Source organism: Trachypithecus francoisi, unplaced genomic scaffold, assembly GCF_009764315.1.
Source record: "Trachypithecus francoisi isolate TF-2019V2 unplaced genomic scaffold, Tfra_2.0 Lachesis_group0, whole genome shotgun sequence".
NCBI lineage: Eukaryota > Metazoa > Chordata > Mammalia > Primates > Cercopithecidae > Trachypithecus > Trachypithecus francoisi.
This window is the reverse complement of record NW_022681453.1, coordinates 137,586,941-137,601,376: the sequence shown is the minus strand read 5'-3', so window position 1 is coordinate 137,601,376 and position 14,436 is coordinate 137,586,941. Positions and strand designations below refer to the sequence as shown.

Here is a 14,436-nt window from a genome sequence, read left to right as displayed (position 1 = left end):
TAGAATAAAGAGTGTTAAACAGATTTCTTTACTGCAGGTCTTCCGAGAGGCTTTAATGTGCTAGTATGTATCTCAATTTTCCTAGAAAGAGTATGCAAGCTTCCAAGACTTATTTGACCTTAGAGTGTCTTGTTGGACTTGACTTCCATGAAATATACTTTAGGGGACTAATGTGTTTCTTTCCTTGCACTCTGAGGGCAGAGAACCACCTGAGTAACCATGATCATCTCCACAAGTTCTAGTGCCACATCCTCTTTAGTGCTGTGAGGGTTGTAGGAGAGCTTTGGGAAAGAGGACCAGCATCCTCTGCATGGACCTGGATTCAGTGGCAGACCTGGGCTCCCTGTAGTGCAGGTCTACTGTGTCTGCTGCCACTGGTTGTATACTCCATGGGCAATGTGGGGTGGAGCTAAAAGGGAAGTTGGGTTTGCCTTCCAATCCCTCTGAGGCTGGGGATTATGGGTTACTTACAACCCTGCATACATCCTCAAGGTGGCAGTCCTACTATTCACACCACAGGTCTGAGAATGCTCATGCTAGTCATTCTCTGTTGACCTTCTAGGTCCATTTTCTATCCTTCTTTGTCCTGCTCTGTTTCCTGGGAGGCTGACCTATTTGGACTTCATCACCAGGGCTTCCTGGCTGTCTGGGATGGGTTTGGTCAGTGGAGATACCACTGTCTGGGACTGGTAATAGCTTCCTTTTATTGCTACTATTCCACCCACAGCATCCCATAACCTTGCCCACACCTGAGTTGACAGCCCCTTCATGAAATTCTCCTCTTCCAGCTACACCCCAACAGGTACAGCAGAGCTCTTCACAGCAAGAGTTTAAAATGCCTAGAGACCAAGGCATTCAGCCCAAGGAACTGAGCCCCCATTGCGTGCTGCTGTGGAGGCTGGGATTAGTCCTAGGTTGTTTATGCCTTTAGGGGAGACAAGAGCTGATTTCACAGCACTAATGCCAGATAGCAGGTGAGGATTGTCAAAGCTGAGAGACAAGATAATTCTTAAATACCCATGCCCTCTGCTAATTAAGGGGGTTAAGGCAGTTTATGAAAACAGGAGATTGGATATGTAAATACCGATGTTTCTTTATCTTATGTAGCTCTGAAACCTTCAGAAGTATTTTTCTTTTTTTTCTTTTTTCCCGTTTTGCTCAGGACCCGTTGTGTCCCTCAAGGAAAGAGATGTCACAGTAAAGATGATCTGAGGTCCTGGGGAGATCCTTTCTCTTCCTCCCCATTACAAAAGCCACACAGGCGAAGCTAGTGTAACTGGGCAGAGCTGTGAGTCTTCAGAGGTATTTTTAAAGGTGAACATTCTCAACCAAATGTTCTTTTTCTCCCCCCGAGTCCTGTCCTGCGGTAACCAATGTTCAGAAAGCAAGAATAGTGTCACCGTTTCTATTTCTGACAGTCCCTAGGTTCCCTAGCACAAAGGAGAACAGCGGAGGAGTGCAGGACTGTTCTTTATTCTGAAGACCAACAAAAGTCATGGTTTAATGAGATCAGCTGCGCCCAGAGGACAGTTGAAGAACCACCCTGGCTTCTCCCACTGCTCAGCTGAATTCCATCTGGGAGCAGCAGAGCAAGGCAATGCGCCCGTGGCTCTGTGATCTGTTGAATTAAAGAGATGAAGAAGAGGCATCCTTTCCCTGACTCAAAAGCCCATGAATTCAAAAGAAGATAGATGGGGTTTCTTCTGAGGTTAAATTTAAAAAGCTGAAGGATGGGGAAAGGGAAGGAGGAGGAAGAAGGCAGTTAACTCTTTGGGAACAGGAGAGGCATGAGGGGTACAGAACAGGGAAGCAGTCACCTACAGACTGGGCCTTCCAGCCTTGGTCCCTGCCGGGGCTTCTGACATCTTCAGTCTGTGAGTAAGTGGACATATTTTAAATCAAAACTGTTAATGAACCCAAAGAAAAAAAAAACCATAACTTACAATTAAAGGATCTTACAAGATGAAAACTCCAATAAGGCCATTGCATTCTTTTCAACATGCTCCTTGGAGGTAAAAATAAAAGGGCAGGATATCTTTGTTTTAAGTGTGCTATGAAAACTGACCATTTTCATTTAAACTGGATATTTCACACACTGTTTTTCTGATACCATACTTTGTGAAAAATACATTCGTTTGCTAGTGAACCATGTCTTTAACCTTTTCAATTCTGTGTGTCCAGGATCAGGGCCATCTCAGGACTCAGCTATGTTAGAGACATATTTAAAGAACAGAGACCCTGTGCATGAGAAGTCAAGCAGTTCTTTTTAAAAGGGGTTTCATTCCTCTGGTATAGTCACACATCAGCTAAACATTCACCAAGTGCTTCCTCTGTGTCAGGCTCTGGGTGGTGGACTGGGGTTAGGCTACAGAAATAAAAGGTGGTAAACCCTGTTCTGCAGGAATTTATATATCTCGTTCCCAATCTGGGGGTGATTTTGCCCTGCCCCAAACCCCTAACATTTGACAATGCCTAGAGACATTTTTGACTGTCACACTGGGAGGGTGCTGCTGCTGGCAGTTAGTGGGTATAGACCAGGGGTGCAGCCAAGTATCCTGTGCACAGGACAGCCCCCACACGAAGAATTGCCTAATCCAGATGTCAATAGTGCCAGCCTAATGGGAGATGGATGAGTGAACAGAAAAGATGGAAAGTGTGAAAAGTGATCAGACAGATACATGCATAGGTTTTATGGGAGCCCAAAGGGAGAGAGTCTTCAACTTTTAAAGTGAAACAAGCATATATATATGTAATTTTATTCATAGAGATGGGATCTCACCATATTGACCAGGCTGGCCTCAAACTCCTGGCCTCAAGCAATCCTCCCATCTTGGCCTCCCAAAGTGCTGGGATTACAGGCGTGAGCCACCACACCCAGCCTGCATTTAAAAATGTTTTATTTCTTATTGTTTCAACTTTTATCAAAAAATACTTAAGGCTGGGCACGATGGCTCATGTCTGTAATCCCAGCATGTGGGAGGCCAAGGCAGGAGGATCACCGGAGGTCAGGAGTTTGGGACCAGTCTGGGCAACATTGCAAGACCCCATTTCTGCTTTAAAAAAAACCACTCCCCAGCACTTTGGGAGGCCGAGGCGGGCGGATCACGAGGTCAGGAGATCGAGACCATCCTGGCTAACATGGTGAAACCTCGTCTCTACTAAAAAAATACAAAAAACTAGCCGGGCGCGTTGGCAGGCGCCTGTAGTCCCAGCTACTTGGGAGGCTGAGGCAGGAGAATGGCGTGAACCCAGGAGGCGGAGCTTGCAGTGAGCTGAGATCCGGCCACTGCACTCCAGCCTGGGTGACAGAGCGAGACTCCGTCTCAAAAACAAAAAAAAAAAAACCACTCTCTAATAACAATTCCTGATTTCTGGGAACAGCATTCATTAGAGCACCTCAAAAGCACAGTTGACTCTGTAGGAGCTGGCATTACCTAACTTGATTTGATATCAACTTCATGGCGAGAGCCATGCCAACTACTGATGGTGACTACAGCTTGAGTGTTAATGTCCAAATTTCTCAGTGTCACCCTTGGTCTGGAGTACTGGAAAATTCTTATCCTCAGCTCTTTCCTGAAATACCCAGTGATCATGAATATTTACCTGTAAAAATTTATTACACTGTTTATTTCATCACAAATCAGAAGGACTGAAAAATCCATTACTAGCAAATATACCTATTAGGCCAAACCAAACATACAACTCCCCAAGGGGCAGTGAGAGCTTTCCTGAACTCTAAAGTCATCAGTCACACCCACCCGTCCTCCAGGCCAAGTGCCTCTTACTTGACAGCCAAGAATTTTTCTTCTCTTTGAATGGAAGGGGGAAATTACAAAGTCCTTTAACCTAAACATAGTCATGCTTTGCTAAACAATGAGGATATACTATTAGAAATGCAAAATTGTGTGAACATCATAGAGTGTACTTATGCAAACCTAGATGGTATAACCTCCTACACACCTAGCCTATTGCTCCTAGGCTACCACATGTTACTGTACTGAATACTGTAGGCAATTGTAACACCATGGTAATTATTTGTGTATCTAAACATAGAAAAGGTACAGTAAAAATACAGCATTACAATCTTATGGGACCACCACTGTCGTATATGTGATCCGCCATTGACCAAAACCTTATTATACAGCACATGACTATAATTATATTTGGGAATACCTTTTAGAAGAACAAACTAAATGGAATTGAATCTGAAGAAAGGTAAATGTAAGCACTGTTTTCTCCTCCCTCCCCCAAGTACATCGATTTTGCCTTCAGAGATGTACAAGTTTCCACAGGGAACCAGCTGACTTGGCTGATGGTCTTTAACCCTTCTAAATGTTAGAACAGATTGTGAGCACCTTCGCCTTCATCCCCTTCCCCCTTTCCAGACATCTGGTAGATCTCACCTCCTTTCCCTGTGACCCTGACTCTGAGGCATGGCTTCCTTCAGGCAGAAAAGGACCTGGCACCAGGGAAAGCCCAGCTACCTAAGTCAGGATCCTCAGAAGAAGCAACAAGTAAAAACAGGATGAATGAGGCAGATGAGTCTTCTGGGCCACTCTGCCTACACTTCTGTAAAAATGGATGATTTTTCAATAAAGCAAAATCACCAATAGGACTTGTTTTATTTCCTTTCTTTCTCAAGTGTCTTTCTCTTGAAAGCAGCAAATGCATACTTGTTCCAGGATGAGAGAAAGAGCTAAGAGTGTGTGTCATTAAAGTTGGAACCACTTTTAACAACCCATTCTTTAGTGAATTTTAATGGGATCATTTTAGGAGTTGGCTGATGACATGCCTTTCAAATACTAATAAGAATAGCCAACATTTATGTATACTTTTTTGCAAGCATTATGCTAAATGTTTTATTTCCAAAGAAGAAATGTAATTTTGAATATAGTTGATGTTAGGCATTTTCCTCTTGATTGGCAGATCCACTAGCAGTGGTTGGTTAGCATCCTTATTGGGGAGCATAGGAACTGGGGAGGGGGAAATGACGGTAGTCTAAATATGGTCAGAAGGTGATACAGTAGAGTCTTACTCAGTTCCCAGAGTGCTTGGACAATTTTGGAGTGGAGTGTGGTAGGCTCAGAAGAAAGACAGTGGGCTTCTTGTTGCTAATGGCACAAGGAGACTTGGGTGATTCATTGGAAACATAAATTACATATGATTGTGTTGGTATCTTTTTTTTTTTTTTTTTTGAGACAGGATCTCACTCTGTTGCCCAGGCTGGAGTGCAGTGGCACCATCTTGGCTCACTGCAACCTTCGCCTCCTGGGTTCAAGCAATTCTCTTGGGTCAGCCTCCCAAGTAGCTGGGATTACAGGCGCCTGCCATGACACCCAGCTAATTTTTGTATTTTTGTAGAGACGGGGTTTCACCATGTTGGCCAGGCTGGTCTCAAACTCCCGACCTCAAGTAATCCGCCTGCCTCAGCCTCCCAAAGTGCTGGGATTACAGGCATGAGCCACAGCACCTGACCAGATTGTGTTGGTATCTTAAATTAGAGAAGCAGAGAAGACCAGTTGTAGTAATTTCAGTTCTTTTGGCAACCACTTCATCCCCTGTAGCGGCACTGGCAATACTCCCACCTGGATCCCCTTGGATCTCTTTTATAGTTTCTCTATAATCCTCTCCCTGCCCACCAAGCTTTTATTCCTAGCAGCCCGTATCTATAGAGGGGACTGCCTTTGGGCTACTAGAGACACTGCCTGCATGCAAAGAGACTGAAGTGCCTGCTGGTTGTAAGAAGGGTCAGTTCTTTTGCCCTAGGTCAGGACAACTCTGAGGTGCAACTTCTACTCCAGAGCTCTCTGCAGGATCAAGCTGAAGCTCCTCTTTGTGTAAGATCATGTCCTTGCTTGGATTCTTCCCTTTCCCTTACTTTCCCCATTCCCTTACCAGCTTCCCTTGGGAGCGTTCCCTAATAAGTCACATGCACACAAATCCTCATCTCAGGGTCTGCTTCTGGGGAATCCAACCTAAGGTCCTTCCTGAGAATGTATTTGCTATGGTGGTAGTGGTGTGTGTATCCTTGCACTCTTCATGATAAGCTACAACTTCATCAGCTTCTTCTTCACACACATTCACCCTAGACAGGGCACCTCCACACCCCCTTACATTTTCTTCCAGGGAAGTCAGCTGTTCATCCAGTCTCACTTGGTCTGTCCCACGAGGAAACGTCCCCTTCTCTCTGTCAGGAGGGACTTGTGGGGACTCCCAGGGCCCTGTAGATCCTGCTATCAACTCCTCTGTGGCATTGATGACTTTCAGGACTTCTGTGGAGATGTTGCAGAGAGAAACAGCAGAAAACTTCTGTTTGGTCCGATAACAGAAGGGGACAGAAGACAAGAACAGCACATTAACAATGACACAGAAATTCTATGTTATCATGACACTCATCATCATGAGGTTGATTCTGTAATTCCACACACAAACACCAATGTGTCGAAGAATGAGATTAAACTAGACACAGCAGAAGAGAACTGAGGGGAGGCCTGATTTGACTTTGCCTAGTTTCTGTGACTCATAATAAAATATTTCAGATTCTTGGGGAGGGAAGGAGGAAGGAGTGCTAGAGTGGAAGCTGTATGTCCTCTGCCCACTGCTGGTAGTTTAATATCTCTTACCTTATTTGCTGAATAATAATATACTTCATCAGCAAAACTTCAATCTCAGACTGAAGTGTGGTCCAGTGGGTAGCTTTCTGGACTGGCATTTAAGAGACCTGGGCTCCAGTTCTGGCTCTAAATTCACCCAGTTATGGGACCTTGGCCAAGTTATTTCTCATTTCTGGAACTCATTTTTGTCATTTGTACAATGAGGGTACTAGAAAGAATTTCTCTATAGTTTCTTGATAGACAGTGTATTAGCTCACACACCTATTTTCAAGCCCATTCTCTCTTGCTTTCTTCTACCACGGGGGTGAACAGGAAAAGACTCAATTTTCCTGCTTCCCTTGCAGCTAGGTGTAGTCATGTGATACATTTTTAACTAGTGAGTCCACAGGGAAAGCCTGAGGAGTTTCTAGATGAGCTTTTGTTTTCCTAATCAGGGGAATTGGTGCATCTAATGTTCCTCTCTTCCTCCCCACTTGTTTCTGCCTTAAACATAGACATGCAGCTTATGAGCCAGCAGAATTGAAGAAGAATGCCAAACCTCCCAGTGAGATGGGGCAGAAAGACTGAAGGAGCTTGGACTCAGAGAGCACTGGATTGGGTGAACCACTGGGAGTCATCACCTGCCTCTGAATATCACGTTATGTGAAAAAAAGATCCCCTATCTGTTGAAGCCACTGTTGGCCAGGTTTTCTGTTATCTGTGGCTGAACGTATTCCTGACTGACACAGGTCACTTCCAGCTTTTACATTCAAGGTTCAAAATTACAATCAATCTGGATTTGGGCCAACGTCATTAATGGAGCAGAGGCACATCAATCCCAAAGAATTATCTGCATTTTGAGTTCATCTGAACATATAGCATCATGCAATAAGCTGGAGATCACTGTTGCTTGGCAGTCATGGTTTCCATCTACAAACAATTTTGTTTATCTCATCATATCATTTGTAAATTAGAAGTTGAATACTGCTCACAGGCATATTTCGTGTGACCAGTAAAATGTTTGGTAAGATATGCCTTTCTAAGGTACCTATCTGACCCATATAATCTTGACCAGAATATTAATGATAGCTATGACTTGATTTTGCAAAATTTGTTCCTCCGAGTGGATTCTATTTTAGGTTTTGTCTCACTAGAGAAGGTTTCCATTGGCCCTCCCACTTTACTAGAGAAGCAAAGGGGCTAGGTGACAAATTAGTGGCTGAGTCTATAGTCCAGAAGCTGACTCTGGGCTTCTACACTGAGGCACATGATCTCACACCTGTCAAGCCATTCTGGGGTGAGGACACATGTGCCAGAGGGCTCCTCTTTAGCCTTAGCCTGTCTATTCCACAATAGCTGCTTGACTGACCCAATAGCCATGTTTCTGTTGGTTCAGGGGGCTTTGCTACATACCAGAAAGGTAGGGTCTGGGGTCCCAGGGGAATGAGATAGAGGAAAGGTGATGCAGACCCACCGGAATAAGGGTAATGTCCAAGAGAACAGCCAGAGCCAACTCTTCACCTTAGGAAAAATGTGCAGAGGATATCCCCCACTTTTCAGGATCCTGTAGCTTGGTGTGGCAGATTTTAGGGACAAATTGGGCTCAAAATAATTTTGGCAAGAACCAGCTACCACTGCTTAAGCCTGTTTCAGAAAGGGCAACATTGTATGCATGAAAGCGGATTTGTTACCCTTTTATTAGGAATAAAACGTGTTTAGAAAAATTGCCCCTTATTTGGTAGACACAGTGCCTTTGTAGATCTTTTGAAAAGAAAGATATATGACCAAGGGATTCAGAAAAAAAAGTTAGACCATAGCATGAGGGAGGGGAAAGCAAAAATTTACACAAATTTCCAAACAGCACAGGGCATTAAAGGTCCAAGGTATTAATGGAAAGGACTTAAGAGATGCTTAAACAGAAAGAGTGATCTGTATCCTGACTTCAACTGAACTGAACTGAACTTCAACTGAACTGAATCAAAAGGGTAAGTTGGCCGTCAATAATGTTTGACCATCATTGTTTTATTGCATCTATAAACAGCCTTGTTTATTCAGTCATGAGAGTTGTAAGCTTGAAGGCAAATATTACCCATGCTTTTTGGCCTAGAATACCTCCTGTGAGATATGCACTTCCCAGTTCTCTGTACCGCCCCCCCCCCCACCCCTAGTTCATTCTACATCTTTATTGGGACCCTGTGGTGTGCCAGCTCTGTTGCAGTTGCTGGGATAAAGCAGTGAACAAGAGGGATGCAGTTCCTGCCCTCATGGCATACCTTTGGCCCTACCCCATCCACTTGTCACATTGACTTACTGTCTTGGCCCCTGAATCCATTTGCATTTTCCCTTAAGTCAGAGTGAGGAGTCCCAGGCAACTGGTCTGAGGAGAGCACCACAGCTTCACCTGGAACACCTGAGGTCTGCTTAAAGACCTGGACCATTTCAGAAGGGAACTAGCTTCCAGCTGGCAGAAGTGACGGATCGGGCCGGGCGTGGGGGCTCATGCCTGTAATACCAGCACTTTGGGAGGCCGAGGCAGGTGGATCACCTGAGGTCAGGAGTTTGAGACCAGCCTGGCCAACATGGTGAAACCCTGTCTATTAAAAATGCAAAGATCAGCCAGGCGTGGTGGCGGGCACCTGTAATCCCAGCTACCTGGGAGGCTGTGGCAGAAGAATTGCTTGAACCTGGGAGATGGAAGTTGGAGTGAGCTGAGACCCGCCATTGCACTCCAGCCTGGGCAACAAGAGTGAAATTCTGTCTCAAAAAAAAAAAAAAAAAAAAAAAAAAAAGAAGTGACTGAACAAAAATATGAAAACTGAAAAAGATCTCTTCATTGGTTGGTGTCCTTATTTTGCTCTCCACTGGGAAATGCAAACTGGAATCCACAGCAATTTCCCACCTGTAGGGAATCAAGTGTTTCTTGTCTGTTCCCTAGGAATGGGCTGTTTGCTTGGACCTGGGGGTGGGTATGGACCATGCACCTACTGGAAGTTGAGTTAACTTGGATTTCAATAGCTATATGACAGGGTCAGGGCACCTAACCTCCCTGTTCCTTATTGTGCTCACTGGCCAGTGAAAGATCAGCTTTCCTACCAGGCTAACACTGACTTGTAATGTAAATGTCCTGTTTCCTGCCCAGTCTAGAGAAAAGTGAAAAGCACCTCCTACAACTATGTTAAAAAAGTTATATTTAGTACTGGGTGGGGGTTGATCAGATGAAAAGCTGGTGGAGATTCAGAGGTGGCTGACAGGGAGCCCTGTATGTGGGAGAAATGAAAAGCTAAAGGATCTTACCTATTTCTACTGCTTGCAGCCCCAGAGGGATGAGCTGAATGGCACAAATTGCGAGTTGAGAGCCCAGACAGAGCATCCCATTGCGGTAGCTGACTTTCTCCAGATATTAATCATAAAGGAGATAAAATATGGGTTTTATGGTAGCAAATGAGGGAGGAGTGAAAGCATGGAGAGAGTCAGCTGACACAATGGGAGGCTTTGCAGAACAGGGAGGTGGGTCTGAAGACACTTGCAGCTAAGGGACCCACGATAGAATGAAAATGGCTGGTAAACCCTTGTAACAAAATTCAACCTTCTAGTGAGCAAAGAAATGCAAATTAAATAACACATTTATTAGGTGCCAGATACATGTACAATTCTTTTTTTTTTAAATGCCAACTGTATGCCAATATGCCTTAGTGCAGGTAGCATGTGTTGAACTTTGAGCTGTTGACCCACCGTAAGATGTGGATCTGTGCTCTGAGGCAGCCATGCTCTTGGTGTCCTGCTGACTGATGCTCACCTCTGAGAGCCCAAGTGTCCACTTCTAGGGTTCACTCTGTGTTACAGCCCCATGCAGAACACCAAATCTATAATGTCAGCTTCACGACCACCGAGGCTGAAACAGTCTGCCACTTGGGGCACAGAAAGTGAGGAGAAGCACACTGGTGTTGCAAGCCCACCACAGAGCCATGAGGGCAGAGGAACAGGAAGGTAAGATCTGACTCCTCTCAACCTGAGATGGAATTTCCTCAATTGCTCATTAATGAGGTAGTGAAACCTCCATGAAAACTCGGGCTCCCAGCTCAACTCACAAATGACACAGTGCTGAAGCAGGCCTTTATGACAGTCATTTACCATGACAAGGTTGCAACCTCGCCTCAGTGGCTGTTTCAGTGGTCCCAATAAAGATGACCAATTGTGCAATTCATCCTAACTGTATCATGTCTTTCCTCTAGGGAATGTAAGCAGAGTAAGACTGTTTTGGTTTTTTTTGTCTGAGGACCCAAATACACTTTACCTTAGCAGTCTCTCTGTTTTGTGCTTATATGCTTTCTCTCCATATAAAAATGTGTTGCTATAAACACATTTCTACTCTATGTACTCTTCCCTATCAACTGTTTTTCAAAGACATGGAGAATGCAAGGTGTTGCCAGGGGAGATCTGCGCCTGTAGAATTCTAAAGGAGAAAATATTTTCATCTAAACATTAGATATATCTGCTCGTTAGCAATCTTTGTAAATTCTCCTGAGATTTTCCCAGTGTCATCATTCATTTCTAAGCTTTGTGTTGCACAGAAAAATGCAAATTCATTTCAAGCTGGAATAATCAGGGATGCTCTTTACCAGAATATCTTACTCTTGTGAATGAGTGAGCAGCAAGAGTGTGTGCTAATAATCAGATGTCTGGCTTCGTGGAGAGACACCACTTTGGAATTAAAGAGGGGGGATTCCAGCCCCAGCTCGACCCTGGAGCATGTGTGTCTGTGTGTCTGTCTCTCAGCTGGGTTCAGAGAGTCAGCTTCTGGCTGTGTGTGATGACCTGGCCTGTGCCACAGGTCCTGGGTATCTATTTATGTGACTTGATGTAAGTCTTGATATATTGTAAGGTGGGCAGACAGGCTTTCAGGATAAAAGGATGTGTACATGTGCCTGGAGCGGAAGAGAGATTTTCCTAGCTCCACCTCAGGGGCTGTTCTGACACCTATAACAAGAACAAGAGCAAAAAGGCAGAAGCTGAAGGGACACTGGCACTCACACTTTTGAGAGATAGGGAAGCATACAGTATGATCCAGGTTCATGGTCAGCCAAGAAACAGGGGCAGTGGCCATGGGACTGCCACTTTAGGGTCTTGTGAAGGGCCTCCTTACCCTTTAAGGATAGCAGGCACCTGACCTAGGGCCCATCATTCCTTTAGGGGTCCATGAAAATATTTTAATTTCTTTTAAAATTAAAAGAAAAAGAATGAATCTTTGCACCAGGAACATGTTTTGATATATATTAGTATATTTATAACAATACAGTTGTAAAATATGATTTTTAAATGTGTTTTATGGAGGAACAGGCCCATAAAGGCACAAGTGCTTGGTCCCAGCAAAGCCACACACTGGCCCTTGTCTCACTGATCTGGAGCCCCTCTGTGAGAAGGCACCTGGGCAGGACCTGGCTCCCATGGTGGTGGGGCAACTGCGGCCTGGTGAGGCCTGTCCCTCAGGGCTCTGCCAGCTCCAGACATCCATGGGGGCCCTGAGTGGGCTCCTCCAAGAGGGCTGTACATGAATACATGGCAGACCCCTCCTCTAAGATTCCCCAAAATAACAGAGGGAGACAATCGGGGGTGCTGTGGTCTCCTACTGCGGGCTTATCCTAATGAAACTTCCTCGTTTGCACATGAGGCCGGGTGAATTCAGCTTACACTGTCCGTGGGACTTTGGGCAAATACTTTACCCCTCTGTGCCTCCATTGTAAAATGGATATAACATCACTAGCTCAAGAGGCTTTCAAGAAGATTAAATTAGATGGCATGTGTCAGGTGTCCGCCCAGTGTCTGGGTCGAGAGTTGTGCGCCCCTCCTCAAGCACCTCCCACCTGCTCTGCAGCCCGCTTCCTGGCTGGAGGTGGGCACACTGCTGGTGAATGCCTGGTGGTTTAGCTGCCTCTCATTATGTACTGCAGTGTTGAAACATTTTTCTTTGACTGTTTCATATTTCAAAGAGTACCTTTTACCATTATTCCAAAAGGTTAAAGTTTGCTGCTCTTTCTTGTTTTTTCTTTTGCCAAGTAATAATATTTTAAAAAGAAAAAAGCCGGTATAATCTATTATTGCCTACCACTACCATTTCATAAAGATGGGATCATACCACCAAAAAGGGAATAATAATATCAGAATACAGAATAGTCTAAGAAATCAGAGTAAGCAACCTAACACTGGCGTGCGCGTGTGTGCACACACACACACAGTGAGCAAGAGAGACAGCGAGAGCAAGAGAGAGCGAGCGAGCGAGTGAGAGAGAGAGAGAGAGAGAGAGATGTTCATTTCCATCATTCTGTTGTTTCCCAGTTTTTCTTTCTGTTGTTTTCCCTTTACTGGGAGCAGACCGAACCATACATACTGACATGCAATGAAAACAAGGTATGTTATGGCCTTGAGGGGACCCTGAAAAAACTAGGCCCTCAAACATCATCAATGATTCCCTCCCATCACTAACTTAATTCCTTCTGGAAACATCCACTCTATGCCAAGGCACTGCATTGGGCCCTGCAGGGAATGCAGAAACAAGTAAGCCATGGTCCCTACCCTCAGAGAGCGGAGGAGGAAGCAGTCAGGAGACAACAGCAGTTAGCAGAAGGTAAGACCCGTCCTGCACTGTGAGCAACAGGCTGCAGACCTGCAGAGGGAACAACCAGGTCCTGCTAGCACGTTACTTTGGGGCAAGGTCTGGAAGCACAAAAAAAGCTGCTGAGTCAATGGCACTGCAGCCCAGGGCAGGCTGTGGGAGACAGGTGGGAAAAGAGAGGCAGGTGGGAGGTCTTACAGTGCCCTGAATGCCAGCCTCAGGAGTCTGGAGTTTGTACTGCTGGCAATGAGGTGCCACTGCAGGTTCTTGCTGCTGCTGTTAACAGTAACTCACTGAGCACTGTGTGCCAGGCTCTGGGATAAGTGCATCATTTGCCTTGCCTCATTTAACCCTCCTCACCACCCTAGGATGTGGGTACTATGATCACTCCATCTGATAGATGAAGAACTGAGGCTTAAGAGAGGTGACGAGGTTTTCAAGGAGCCAGGATTTGTATTCGGGTCTGCCTGGTTTTAAAGCCCAGGCTTTTAACATGCTGGCAGGAGAGACCGGCACTTCAGAAAGGTAATTCTGACTGCCACACGAAGAACAGATTTAGGGCTGGGGAGAACTGGAGGCAGAAAGTAAGTGTAGGAAAGAATAACTGCAGCTCCAATCAAAGGTCGCAAGGACCTGAGGTGGGGCAGCCACAGGAGGGATAAAAGCATAAAAGGTGCAATATTCTGGAAAGAGCTGAGAGAACGTGGTGGCTGCAGTGAAGAAGAGGGAGCTGGCAAGGTGCTGCTGTGCTTTCTAGCTGGGTGATCCGGAAGAAACTGACGCATTAAAGATTTAAATACCAGGAGGGAAGGAAGGGTTCGTTAGGTTATTGAAATAAAGTAAAACACAACATTTCAGAGCTCCTTTTCTCACACAATCATGAAAGTGGGTGATTACCAAATGCCCAAGTGGAATAGCACCTGAGTCATTTGTTCAATTTTTCTTTTAAATTCATTATTTTTGGTGTCAAGTTTCCTGAGGGGAGGGGTGAAGGGCTAGTACAGTCTTCATAATTGGCTGTAGTACAATCAAGAAGTTGGTGACAGTATGGGGCCCTCCAGTCCTCCTTTCAGCCCTGTGACTTACGAACGTTCCTTAGGGGGAGCTATTAGGGGACAGTGGACATCCAGGTAACAGGAAACATTAACAGGGTCATCTAAAGACATGTTTGAGCACAAAGGGGTGAAGAGAGGAATTACAGGGAGAGGTGAAAGGCCTTTTAGCAGTTCAAGT

General features: G+C 45.1%; 1 protein-coding gene, 1 long non-coding RNA gene and 1 other non-coding gene across 4 annotated transcripts in view; 1 reads left to right on the top strand and 2 right to left on the bottom strand.

Moving 5' to 3' along the window:
* The window catches only part of LOC117083922, a 73,352-nt gene extending 64,218 nt beyond the window's left edge, over positions 1-9,134 (top strand). The window contains exon 3 of one of the 2 annotated variants that reach the window (XR_004437254.1): positions 7,109-9,134. This is a non-coding gene — a long non-coding RNA (uncharacterized LOC117083922). Of the gene's footprint in view, positions 1-1,162; positions 2,804-7,108 lie in introns of those variants that run through there. The other variant, XR_004437253.1, reaches the window with a different exon arrangement.
* MYRIP (myosin VIIA and Rab interacting protein) overlaps positions 1-14,436 on the bottom strand; it is a 427,956-nt gene that overhangs the window by 20,218 nt on the left and 393,302 nt on the right. The window contains exon 12 of the mRNA XM_033212116.1: positions 6,115-6,309. Coding sequence (XP_033068007.1) covers positions 6,115-6,309 — 195 coding nt within the window. The remainder of the gene's footprint in view (positions 1-6,114; positions 6,310-14,436) is intronic.
* Positions 1,164-1,296, bottom strand: LOC117084688. The gene has a single exon (XR_004437593.1). It is a non-coding gene; the product is annotated as a small nucleolar RNA SNORA64/SNORA10 family (small nucleolar RNA).